At 42.3% G+C, this 14,117-nt stretch overlaps 1 protein-coding gene across 2 annotated transcripts in view; it reads right to left on the bottom strand.

The window, feature by feature from the left end:
• The window catches only part of LOC138641707 (ETS translocation variant 1), a 61,485-nt gene extending 48,872 nt beyond the window's left edge, over positions 1-12,613 (bottom strand). The window contains exons 1-4 of one of the 2 annotated variants that reach the window (XM_069729313.1): positions 12,481-12,613; positions 11,855-11,986; positions 10,267-10,354; positions 9,717-9,764 (exon numbers count right to left, since the gene is read on the bottom strand). In XM_069729313.1, the coding sequence (XP_069585414.1) occupies positions 9,717-9,764; positions 10,267-10,354; positions 11,855-11,899 (181 nt within the window). In that variant the 5' untranslated portion in view covers positions 11,900-11,986; positions 12,481-12,613. Of the gene's footprint in view, positions 1-9,145; positions 9,531-9,716; positions 9,765-10,266; positions 10,355-11,854; positions 11,987-12,480 lie in introns of those variants that run through there. The other variant, XM_069729314.1, reaches the window with a different exon arrangement.
• Positions 12,614-14,117: the final 1,504 nt, after the last annotated feature.

Here is a 14,117-nt window from a genome sequence, read left to right as displayed (position 1 = left end):
ACTGCCATAGGCTCCCATTATAGCACCACCACAGGCTCCCGTTATAGCACCACCATAAGCTTCTGTTACAGCACCACCACAGGCTCCCATTATAGCACCATAGGCTTCCGTTATAGCACCACCATAAGCTCCCATTATAGCACCACCATAGGCTCCCGTTACAGCACCACAAGCTCCCATTATAGCACCACCGTTATAGCACCACCATAGGCTTCCGTTATAGCACCACCACAGGCTCCAGTTATAGCACCATAGGCTCCCGTTATAGCACCACCATAGGCTTCCATTATAGCACAGCCATAGGCTCCCGTTATAGCACCACCACAGGCTCCCATTATAGCACCACCATAGGCTTCCGTTATAGCACCACCACAGGCTCCAGTTATAGTCCAGTCTATACTGGAAGCCTATGGCGGACAAAGACAATTCATGCGGCCATAATCTGGTCAAATTACTATGAATATTTTTAGCCTGAAGACCCCAATTCTCATGGTTGTACTGATCTAAGCTTAGTTGACAATACGTCTCTTGTGGGATCCAAGTTCGTCTCCACAGAACCGCAGACGGTACCAATCATGTGTCCATAAAACAGATGTCACGTGCCCTTATCCTCCACTGTCATAACCAATCACCCCAGCCAACCAGGCAGGGATTTTCCATAGGACAGAGATAAGCGGCTGCCACATTGTCTCTGGCGCATCTTGTTCGCCCCCCTTCAAAAGAAATAAAAAGCCCAAAAACTTTGGGATTCTCAAGTCATTCTCTAATGTCCAAAGCCACTGTCGTTATTTAGCATCTAGAACATTCAGACCAAACATAGGGAAAATTATACCCAGCACCTGAACCTCAAAAAGCAACTCGCCACCACCAGGGGCACCGACTAAACCTCATCTGCTCCACTGACCGGCGATACATGGGGATACTCATGTGCACAGAGCGGTATACGGATATATGGGGATACACGTGTGCACAGAGCGGTATACGGATACATGGGGATACACGTGTGCACAGAGTGGTATACGGATACATGGGGATACACGTGTGCACAGAGCGGTATACGGATACATGGGGATACACGTGTGCACAGAGCGGTATACGGATATATGGGGATACACGTGTGCACAGAGTGGTATACGGATACATGGGGATACTCATGTGCACAGAGCGGTATACGGATACATGGGGATACTCATGTGCACAGAGCGGTATACGGATATATGGGGATACACGTGTGCACAGAGCGGTATACGGATACATGGGGATACTCATGTGCACAGAGCGGTATACGGATACATGGGGATACTCGTGTGCACAGAGCGGTATACGGATACATGGGGAAACACGTGTGCAGAGAGCGGTATACGGATACATGGGGATACACGTGTGCAGAGAGCGGTATACGGATACATGGGGATACACGTGTGCACAGAGTGGTATACGGATACATGGGGATACACGTGTGCACAGAGCGGTATACGGATACATGGGGATACACGTGTGCACAGAGCGGTATACGGATACATGGGGATACACGTGTGCACAGAGCGGTATACGGATACATGGGGATACACGTGTGCACAGACCGGTATACGGATACATGAGGATACTCATGTGCACAGAGCGGTATACGGATATATGGGGATACACGTGTGCACAGAGTGGTATACGGATACATGGGGATACTCGTGTGCACAGAGCGGTATACGGATACATGGGGATACACGTGTGCACAGAGCGGTATACGGATACATGGGGATACACGTGTGCACAGAGCGGTATACGGATACATGGGGATACACGTGTGCAGAGAGCGGAATACGGATACATGGGGATACACGTGTGCACAGAGCGGTATACGGATACATGGGGATACACGTGTGCACAGAGCGGTATACGGATACATGGGGATACACACGTGCACAGACCAGTATATGGATACATGAGGATACACGTGTGCACAGACCAGTATATGGATACATGAGGATACACGTGTGCACAGAGCGGTATACGGATACATGGGGATACACGCGTGCACAGAGCGGTATACGGATACATGGGGATACACACGTGCACAGACCAGTATATGGATACATGAGGATACACGTGTGCACAGACCAGTATATGGATACATGAGGATACACATGTGCACAGAGCGGTATACGGATACATGGGGATACACGTGTGCACAGAGCGGTATACGGATACATGGGGATACACGTGTGCACAGAGCGGTATACGGATACATGGGGATACACGTGTGCACAGAGCGGTATACGGATACATGGGGATACACGGGGATACACACGTGCACAGACCAGTATATGGATACATGAGGATACACGTGTGCACAGAGCGGTATACGGATACATGAGGATACACGCGTGCACAGACCAGTATATGGATACATGAGGATACACGTGTGCACAGAGCGGTATACGGATACATGAGGATACAAGCGTGCACAGAGCGGTATAAGGATACATGGGGATAGACGTGTGCACAGAGCGGTATACGGATACATGGGGATACACGTGTGCACAGACCAGTATATGGATACATGGGGATACACGCGTGCACAGAGCGGTATACGGATACATGGGGATACACGCGTGCACAGAGCGGTATACGGATACATGGGGATACATGCGTGCACAGAGCGGTATACGGATACATGGGGATACACGCGTGCATAGACCGGTATACGGATGCTTCCATGCTGCACAGACCCCGATATAATCGCTATTTGGAGACAGAAGCGGAAGCCTGTTTTCGCTTTATTATTAGCGGGTGCGGAGGTGGAGATGGGAGCTGCAGTAACATCGACGTGCCAGATCCAACCCACCCCCAAGATGTCACGCTTTTTACTAGAAAAATCAACAGAATCAAGGAAATATAATGGAGCTTTCAGAAAGACTCCTGACAAGACGTCTCAGAAGGAAAAAAAAATAAAAATTAAGGAGCATAACCGGCACCGGACTCGGAAGTTAAAAAAAAAAACAAAACGTAAGCTGGGGACGAAAGGGTTAACGTTTTAATTAAAACGAGCTCTATCCACTGTAACAATGACCCGCAGCCAAAGAAGACAGAAGATGCGTGAGTCACTCTCTCTGCCAGTGAATGAGACAGCTGATCCTGTGCAATTTCTCAAAGACGAGGAGCGAGAAGGACTGGAGTTCTGCCTCCATTCACAAAAACACACACAGAAGTCCAGCACCGGGCGGGTACTCCAGCCTCACGGTCGCACCCCACTGCCGAAAGGGGAGCGAAAAAAAATATAAAAACTAAAGTCAAACTCCTGCAGGACGTCCGGAGGAAATGAGAAGAGGGGCTTAAAGGAGCAGCAACCCCAAAGTCTGGAGATTGTGGCGATTATTAGGGGCGGGGAGATTCCTGTACTTTAGCCCCTTAAGGTTATGTTCACATGTCGCGGGTTTTGAGAAATCTCATGCACGTTTGTTTCGTTCTTTTCTTGACTGAATTGGAAAACCGCTGCTTTTTGGTTTTTTCTAAATCTGCAGCTTGTCAGTTCTTCAAGCGTTTTTGCAGCTTTTCTTTTTTTTTTTTCAGAAATGAGAAAGTGCAAAAACAAACAGCAAAAGTTGCATTTTGGCTGCATAATTTTTACTGACAAGAGATTAAGTTGTGACTGGAGAAATAAAACACAACATGATCATAGCCGAAAACTTACTACAGTCGATCTCTACTTTGGCTGATAACAGAGAACAAAAGCCTTTATTCTCCTGTCCCTCAGGGATGATATAAGGGGCCAACAATCACGACAAAGGGGAAACAAGATCTTAGTTGTTTTTTTTTTGTACTTCGATGATTGTTCTCCAAGAGGTCATAGAGGGGGCGTCCGATCTGGGTAACACGTCGGGTGTTCTCACTGGGTTACAGGGTGATTCTCGTGGAAAAAACATTGTTGGACTGAGCAAAAAAAGTTTCCAATCCTTGACCAGTGATCAAAGGATCAAAGAGGATTCGGTCGATTGAAGATCATGTGCTTACTTGATGTTGATTAGAGGTTTTACAACGACCCGATCATTTCGGCAAATTCGTTACATCGCGCTCGTTTTTTACAAATCTGTCTTCGTGCGTAATGATCAGCCCGAGTAGGACGGATCGATCATCCGCCGGATCGTCATCATGCCTGACCAGACTAGCAGAACACAACAACGCAAAGTGGCAAATGATAGGCAAAATTTGGACAACGCGCCACAAAAAAAACATGATGAAAAAGATTTTTTGGCCAGTAGTCCCCACCGGCCGGCTAACGACTTTCTCAAGATCGTCCACCAAAATGGTTCAAAGCAGCCCGCTTTCCACTTTTCACTTTGACAATAAGGTTGAGGGGAGGTGGGTTACCCGTTATTCTGAAGTAAAGGCATGAGATGGGGGTAAAGCACAATCCCCGTTAAAAAACATGATTTTACATTAATAGCCCCCCGCCCCACCAAAAAAAGAAAAAGAATCAACCTTGGCTTAGAGTGTACATCAGCCTCATGGAAAACTACCTGACTCTTAAAACTTTGGACCATAGAGATAAAACTTGTAGAATGGTGAAAAACTTTTAAAGCGCCTGAAAGGGAGAAGATAAAGATTAGATATTAGAAAAAAAAAACTTTTCGACAGTAAGGGGAATCAATGAGTGGAGCAGGTGGCCACGAGAGGTGGTGAGTTTTCCATCAATGGAAGTCTTCCAACAGAGGCTGGACAGACATCTGTCTGAGATGGTTTAGTGTGATAAAAGAACCTAGCACTCAACTGGATGCTTTTAGTGCGTAATTTATTGTAGTAGTACCCAAACGTTTCGGTCCTGCATAACGGACCTTCATCAGTAAACGTACTAGTGTATAGAATATGAGACCATACGGTCACGGGGCACTAAAGGAGCAGCGTCTTAGGTTAATGCCGGATATGTATAACAAGTACTAGATAAGCGGAGAGAGATGTGTGAAGTCGCTAGCAGACGCGGTGTCCACCGCTCGTCTCAGACGAGGACCGAAACGTTTGGGTACTACTACAATAAATTACGCACTAAAAGCATCCAGTTGAGTGCTAGGTTCTTTTATCATACTATTAAGGTGTGGGAACCTAACCTTAGCACCATCTCACCAGTAGTGCATACGGTCATTTTTGCTTGAGATGGTTTAGTGAACCCTGCATTGAACAGGGGGTTGACCCTGGAGGTGCCGATGACCCTGAAGATCCCAATGACCCTGGAGGTGCCGATGACCCTGGAGATCCCGATGACCCTGGAGACCCCGATGACCCTGGAGATCCTGATGACCCTGGAGACCCTGATGACCCTGGAGACCCTGATGACCCTGGAGGTCTCGATGACCCTGGAGATCCCGATGACCCTGGAGGTCCCTTCCAACTCTAAAGTTCTAGAATTCTATGATAAAGCCCCCAAAACACATCCCATCGCCCCCTGGACCCCTGGACCGCCACTGAGTGCAGCTCCGGTCACTTCCTATTGGTCAGTTAACCGAGGGTGAGATTAGAAACATCAGTGATAAATAGATACAATGTTACTATTCCGAAAAAGAATCTTCCCAATAGACCAATGTGAGCGAGCTAATAAGGGAGCAAGCGTACCCCCAAGAAACCTAACAATGTCCCCCCGATATAGGACAAAGCTTTCATAAATTTTGGAATATTTTTTTTTGCCCCGAATGAACATCGTTCGGCAGAGACATTTAGTCACAGGCAGATTTTCATCAGTGAGAAGCGACTGTCACCAAAGACCAGTCAACCAGAACCTGCAGGAGAATATTCACATGCGACAGAATTTATTGGCCGTCCTATCATCCGTATGAGACGTGTCGAAGTCTATGGGATTCAAATACTGTACATCCTAACCTTTCAAGTGGTTGAGACTTGTAGTCTCCCAGCAGCTAACGAGCCACAGGTTGCAGTCCACTGACCACATGTTGTTATGGGTCAAAATAGTTTTTATAAGTTTGCGAAGTATAAAGAACCATTACAGAAAAAAAAAACATTTTAAGTGAAGACGTCTTGGGTTGGGTTAGCATGGAACAAAGCATCACGTTCCATCACATGTAATCAGTCGCCAAGACACTAGGCATGGGGGGGGAAAAGCCTCAGGGTATATTCACATGCGGCAGAATTCTTGCGAAAATCTCTGCAAGGGAAAACCTGCGAATGGTGTTGTGTCTGCAGCAGGTGCATGGTGTTCTGCAAGGAGAAGGAAAGTTGTAGAAACTTCAGGAAGTTGCCGTGTTTGAACTCGCCCTTCAACACCCACTCGGGGGATATAACCTGGCGATCGTTATGCATCAGGACGGTTTGACATTTTTATCTTCAGCCTAACATACCTAACTACTAAAAGAAAGCAAAAATGTTCAAAATCCCCTAATTTTTTTCCCTTTTTTTGGACAATCTGAGAGCTATCTGCCACTCCTTATTAAACATCTCTAGTCTCAAGGGTGGTCTCTGCACATTAGGGGGGACAATGAATACTACATAGAATGGTAAATACTCAATGGCACAAATCACCTGCTCCAATTCTTGAAAATACAAACAAAAAAACTTACAAAGAACTTTGCAGCTCTCGGAGTGGATGTAGTTTAGTCCATGTCATATGTGAATGTCGTTCCCCGAGTGGTTGGAGCACAATGTCACATCGCTGCTAGGTATGGTAGTCAAAAACTCACTGGCCATGTAGAAGTCAAGTCGGAGTCATGATAAGTCAACCCTCCTCCCCCATCCATGGCCTGTGGTCACCTAAATATGTCAACAAGAATGGATCTTCCTGATCTGCACAGGTGGAAGAAAAACACGCAGCCTAAAGTATGCCACAAATAGAGAGAGAAAGAAAGAAAGAAAGAAAGAAAGAAAGAAAGAAAGAAAGAAAGAAAGAAAGAAAGAAAGAAAGAAAGAAAGAAAGAAACAAAGAAAGAAACAAAGAAAGAAACAATGAAAAATAGAGCAAGAAAAAGAAAGCGATAGAAAGAGGGAGAGAAAAAGCAGGAAAGAAAGAGGGAAAAAGAAAGACAAAGAGAGCGAGAAAAAGAGAAAGAGAAAGAAAAAGCGAGAAAAAGATAGAGAGAGAGAGAAAGAAGGAAAGAGAGAATTAGAGACAGAAAGTGGGAGAGAGAACAAGAGAGAAAAGAAAGAATGAATGAGAGAGAGAAAGAGAACAAGAGAAATAAAGAGTGAGAACAAGAGAAAGAGGGAACGAGAGAGAGAACTAGAGAGAAAGAACGAGAGAAAGAGAGAACACGATAAAGAGAACGAAAGAAAAAGGAAAGGAAGACAAAGAGAAACAAAGAGAGAGAAAAAAAAGAAAGGAAGACTGAAAAAGAGAGAAACAGAAAGAGAGGATAGAGAGAAGAACTGATACATTAATTTGACTCTCAGGGCATTCGATTTTGCGCACAGGGATATTTTTTCTCTTTTTACATTAGGCTTCAAAATCAATTCCAAAATTTGCTATGAAGCCAATTAGTGAAAAGAAAAGTTTAGGATTTCATCGCCCCAAATTGACAAAGGGAAAACAATTCGAAAAGTAAATCCCAACTATGGAAAGCAGAAGATGTCGTTCTGGATCTATCGGGCAGGCGATGGGTTAAGCAGGATATGAAGGGATCAGATTCCGTATTGAATGGTGGAACGCTAATGATATTATCGAGGTTTAACTCTACGAAGGTTCAATAGTCGCACCTGCAGGGGGACAAGACTATGAGCTCGGTCACGGTTGACATGCAAGTCATGAAATCCCAATATACCGTAAGTCTATGTTATGCTCTATAGGGTAACATTTTGGGAACCAAATTCATGGAGAGAACGTCTACGAGACTACAACTTAAAGAACTTTCAGAAGCCATGCGTCCCTACCACGTTCTACAATACTAAGTTTGGACGTACGCCCAATTTTTGCACGGTAGACAATATGATGTAGTAAAAATAACGGAATAGGATCAAAGTCCAGTCCAAAACCTAATAGGAAATCAGCCCCCCCCCAAAAAAAAAAAAAAAACACATTAAACTATAAGAGTATTTCTAAAGCCAAAAGTTACAATTTTCAGAAAGTTTAGAAACTTAAAGTCAAATATCAACTAATAAGAAGATGATGCATGTAAAGTTGCCGCCTGTAATACAAACACTATATCTAAATCCACTTCTATATAATATCTAGATAAAAGGCAGCGATTATAATAATAACTCAGAGTATTAAATACCAAGAGATAATAATTATATAGAAAATCCAAAGACACAGAAATAGTCTACACAAGGTCTATAATAAAAACTTGCCCCAACAGGTAAAGTCTACACCTGGTGTTCCTGACAAGTCATCCTTCATGGTGGAAACAATTATTAACCATCCAACAATCATCCATATCACAGGATAATACTTCGTATATATACACACACCATCTTTTCTGGTTATTAAATACTTTTCTGACATATCACACTACCTTGCATGTTCAGATGACGGAAAATGTTTGTACATTCCCAATTATTATTATTATTATTTTTTTAAAGAACCTTTCAGTGTCAAAGTATAATCAACCTAGTCAAGACTTAAAATGTATCACTGGAATAGAGCTTCACAATGCTAAACGCTTCTGTCCTTTCTACTAAATTCCAAAATTAAAAAAAAAAAATATATATATATATATATATATATATAAAAAAAAAAAAAAAAAAAAAAAAAGGAAATTGAAAATCCACCAGGGTTAAAAGTTTAAAAAGGAGGAAGTCTGGAAAATATAGAGAATGAAGCAAAAAAAATAAAAGAAAAAATACTTCAAATACTATAGAGAGATAAATATTATTATTATTATTATTAATTTATATAAATATATATAATATAGATATATATATATATATATATATATATATATATATATATATATATTTTTTTTTTTTTTTTTTTTTATAAATATATAAATATGGCTGGCTGCTAAAATATACAAAGTGCTAATGGTCACATAGAGCATTACAGAGTAAGATATAGTGTATACGTACAGTGGCAGTATGAAAAAGAAATCATGCAAAATACCGTATATTTATATTAAAAAAAATGGGTAAAAATGAAATCAAGATAATAGTAAAGAAAATGGGAAAAAAAATAAAAATTTCCAAAAAATAATAAAAAAAAATGACGCATACACACCTAGAGTCCTATGCTGTGCGCAAGGGGGAAAGAAGACACTGGCACTCAATTCTTGAAGCATCCCGTCCTCCTAAACTCAGAGATGCCAATTTCTGCCATCAGAAGGCTGCTCTTCCAGAACACCACAGAGTCATGTGTGCGGCTCAGAAGACGGCAGCGAGCCCTGTGCTGGTCGTGTCCGCTCTCTGGAGGTGCACTGATAGAAACCTGATCAATTGCAATTAAAACCTGAACACAGGCTCAGAACTTCCAAGTCTTGCTGCATTAGTTCTTGCCAAAAGCAGATGTGATTGTGAGCTGGAAGCAATTTCTCCTGGTAATTTGTGATGACACTGGGTAGAGCAGCCCCTGAGTCCCCAAAGACAAACTCATCAGTCTCTCTAATGTATGCATGACACATGAGGTGGCTCTTTTAAAGCTCAATTAATTGGGCTGAACATTAAGACAGCAAGTTCAAGACCTCTTCTTTTTTTTTTTTTCTCCCTCCTCTCATCCATGATCCCCCCCCCCCAGATAACATACATTTAGGATTAATTTTATTTATTCTTTTTTTATTTTTATTTTTTCTTACCTTCTGCAAGCCACGTCTCTTGTAACTGACTCAGATCCTGGAAAAGCTCTGCGGATAAAAGTTCAACAGTTACATATTAGTCAATCATGTATCATATATATATATACATACATATAGAGTGAGAGATTGCAACGTTTCTCCAGCTCGACAACAGGTGTCAACGTTCTTCTATGGGAAAGTTACAGGTTTTGGATCGACACACTCTAGAACACATTGATCTCGCCATTCCTATATATTGGCCAGAACTTGTATTACATACATATATTATGAAACATGGTCCATTATAGGAAGTCTAGACCATGTGTGACGCATGGGGAAAAAGACCAAGCATCACCAAATAAGAGCTGATACAATGTGCCTACATTATATCATTTCAATATTAAAAGACATACTTAAAGTTGCATTCCAGCTATGAACAGTCCATAAATGATATTATATATATATATATATATATATATATATATATATATATATATATATATATATATATATATATATATATATATATATATATATATACATATACCCAAAGCCTCGCACATCATCTCACCTTCTGAGTCATGAGCCAGATCTCTGTTTAAGAACTTTCTTTTCCTGCTGTTCGTGGTTCTCTCGTGGCAGATTGTCCCACTTTGATTCTAAAAACAGCAAGAATCAAGAATCTGAGACCAAAGTCGTCTCAACATTGAGAAGAAGGAGCTATAGAGACACTGACAGCCACATTATATACTGAGATTATATAGTGAGAAGCCTGCTGGGGACCTGAGCAACATTGTATCATCTGAAAAACTCAATATTTACCTTTACCAACATTGTAACTACGGATATCAATATTGCTGCATCATATTCACCGTTCGCAACATTGTAACAGGAAAACAAAAATATTTTGATACTGTGTTAACTTCCTATGGGGGGGGGGGGGGGGTGATTTTGCAGTATGGAAACTCATAAGTCACGTACATTAACCCCTGAGAGGGGCTTTTTTTTATATAATATTAGTGATCACCTAGAAGAGGTGAACACTTTCTGCAAATATTTAGACTTTTGTAACCCGTTTTTTTTGCAACAGGGAAAACTAAGTGATGGAAGACGAATATGCTATATGGGGGTTTATCGAGAGGGTCCCAAGTTATATGTAAGACCCTTATTAGTGCAAAACCAACAACGATATGTAACTCCAACCTGAGAAGACTGAGAGGGTCCCAAGTTATATGTAAGACCCTGATTAGTGCAAAATAGGAAAACAATTGCAAAACTAACAACTATATATAGGTCCAACTTGTAAAGACTGAGAGGGTCCCATGTTATTGAAGCCCCTTGTTTGTGCATAATAGGGAACAATTGCAAAACTAACAACTATATATAGGTCCAACTTGTAAAGACTGAGAGGGTCCCATGTTATTGAAGCCCCTTGTTTGTGCATAATAGGGAACAATTGCAAAAAGCAACAACTATATAGAAATGAATCGTGTAAAGATTGACGGGGGTCCCATTTTATTTAAGCCCTTTAACAAGTAACAATTGCAAAACCCACACACTATATATATATATATATATATATATATAGGTCCAACTGGTGTTTATTGAGAGGGTCCCCAGTTATTTAAGCCCCTTTATTCGTGCAAAATAGGAAACGATTGGAAACTATATGCAAGTACAAAATGCAAAGGTTGAGAGGGTAGACGACTTATTAGTGCAAAATAGTTAAAAAAAAAAAAAGAGGTCCAAAACCAGCAACTATATGTAACTCCAACCTGAGAAGATTGAGAGGGTCCCGTGTAATTTAAGCCCCCAATTAGTGCAAAATAGGAAACAATTGCAAAACCAACAACTATATAGAGGTCCAACTTGTAAAGATTGAGAGGGTCCCATTTTATTTAAGCCCCTAGACAACTAAAGATTGCAAAACCCCAACACTATATATAGGTCCAACTGTTGTTTATTCAGAGGGTCTCACGTTATTAAAGACCCTTATTAGCGCAAAATAGGAAAGAAATGGCGACATTTTGTAAAGAAAATCACAGAGGAAACGGAAGGTAACGAAGTAAATATTGCATAAAGGAAAGATGAAGGAAAGGGGGGGAAAGTAGAGGAAGTGCAATAAGTTTCTAAAGTTCATGTGCATTGAAGCCACTCACATTGGGAACCACGTAAGGCACTTGCTGATCATAAAATCCATCCATCCTGGGGGAGACTATATTTACACCACTCTTAAAGTCACAAACTGTCCTTTTGCCTGCATTTATCTGGTGATTTCCTCAGGATCTGAGCTGTAAAAGGGAAACAAGATGGCTTTAGGAGATGGAAGAAAAAAAAAAAAAAAAAATCATGAATGAGAGGGTTGCATTTGCATAGCTAATTAACCTTCAACAGTCCCATTCATAAAAAAAAAAAAAAAAAATCCCTCCTCAGCACTGAGCTGCATTTGCATGAGAGGCTGTGGCTTCAGCTGAAAGGGGGGAGAAGAAGAAGGAGAAGAGGAAGAAGAAGAGGAGAAGAAAAAAAAAAAAAATCAACAACAGTCAGGGCATATAGAAAAATCATGATCCAACCTTGGTATGGTGGGGCTAGGTGGTGAGGCCACAGGGTCCACCTCCCTCCCTCCAAGGGCTGCAAGTGGAAATCACTGATTTGCAAACGTGTGCACAACTAGTAATGGCGATCAAGATGATTTGCAGGGAGAGTGGGAGGAGGCTACATTGTTATTCCTACAAGGGCTGACGATTGCATGCAGGAAAGGCAAAGTTGTTGCGAAAAGACCCACCTGATGGCGACAGCTTGCACCAAACTCCTTGCAAATTTAATAAAAAACCATTAATTATTTCCCAAGCACTTCCCCCTGTGCAGGCTGCAAGCTCCACTGACAGAGCTGGATTGTGTGGTTTTTCCTCTGCTTCTCCTCCAGGGGCCTCCTATCCAAACTACTGAGAGATCTCTCCCTCCCATTTGCTCTCTGTCTCTTTCACAGGATCAGATTTCTGACTGTCAATCAAGCTTCCCTCTCTCCCTCCCTCCACCTTCCCCCCTGATAAGGAAAACAATGGCTCCTGCCTGATCCCCCCCACTTCACCTTCTCCTGATCCCCCAGGGGATCTGTAGCTCTGACCTTTCTTCACCCTCACAGTGAAATTCGGAAATGGTTTTTGTTTTTACTCCAGTTCCATTAACTTCCTAAAAACAACTCGGGGGAGGGAAAAAAAAAAAGACAAGACGTGAGCCGATCTTGCTCCAGGACACCAGGGGTTAAGAGGCGCACAGTTTGCCCTGCGGGAAGGTTTTCACATGATTTATTGCATGTTGATATATAAAATGATGCATGTAGGAAGACTGATCATCCCAGTGGACATTTTATAGGGCAGATCGGCTGCAGATTGTAGTCACCGGGCCGGACTATAAAAGTTAGAATAATTCTAGTAGCAGATTGGAGAAGGACATCAGGGTCGGAAAAACAGAAGGAACACGGCGAAGAGGTAAACCAGCAACTATCAAGGCAGAGAAGACCCTGGTGGACCTATCTAGGCTTGCACAAGATCCATCTTCCCACAGAGTGTTCATCCATCAAGTCCTATGATGGAAGTCTTAAAGAGGTAGACCAGCCACCCAATGGCTTGATACTATCAAGGTGGATAAGACCCTGGTGGACCTATCTAGGCTTAGACAAGATCCATCGTCCTATAGAGCGCTCATCCATCAAGTCCCATGATGGAAGTGCCAAGAGGTAGACCAGCAACCCGATGGCTTTATACTATCAAGGTGGATAAGACCCTGGTGGACCTATCTAGGCTTAGACAAGATCTATCTTCCTATAGAGTGTTCATCCATCAAGTCCATGATGGAAGTGCCAAGAGGTAGACCAGCCACCCAATGGCTTGATACTATCAAGGTGGATAAGACCCTGGTGGACCTATCTAGGCTTAGACAAGATCCATCGTCCTATAGAGCGCTCATCCATCAAGTCCCATGATGGAAGTCTCAAGAGGTAGACCAGCAATCCAATGGCTTGATACTATCAAGGTGGAGAAGACCCTGGTGGACCTATCTAGGCTTAGACAAGATCCATCTTCCTATAGAGCGCTCATCTATCAAGTCCCATGATGGAAGTGCCAAGAGGAAGACCAGCAACCTGATGGCTTGATACTATCAAGGTGGAGAAGACCCTGGTGGACCTATCTAGGCTTGCACATGATCCATTTTTCTACAGATCGTTCTTCCATCAAGTCGAGATGGAGGTGGAGGCCGTTATAGGGGCAGATTTGGGGGTAACATTTTATTTTTGGGGTCCTGGATTTCCTGAAGGATTCCTCTGATTGTAAGTGAAGTTTGGCAATCTGGTGCAGTTGATAATAATCCAACACTGGTGAGATACAATTGATGCCAGATTACGGCCTCATTCAGACATCC

The sequence above is a fragment of the Ranitomeya imitator genome, chromosome 6, assembly GCF_032444005.1.
Source record: "Ranitomeya imitator isolate aRanImi1 chromosome 6, aRanImi1.pri, whole genome shotgun sequence".
NCBI lineage: Eukaryota > Metazoa > Chordata > Amphibia > Anura > Dendrobatidae > Ranitomeya > Ranitomeya imitator.
The sequence above is the reverse complement of the archived record's forward strand: the minus strand, read 5'-3'. Positions and strand labels throughout refer to the sequence as shown.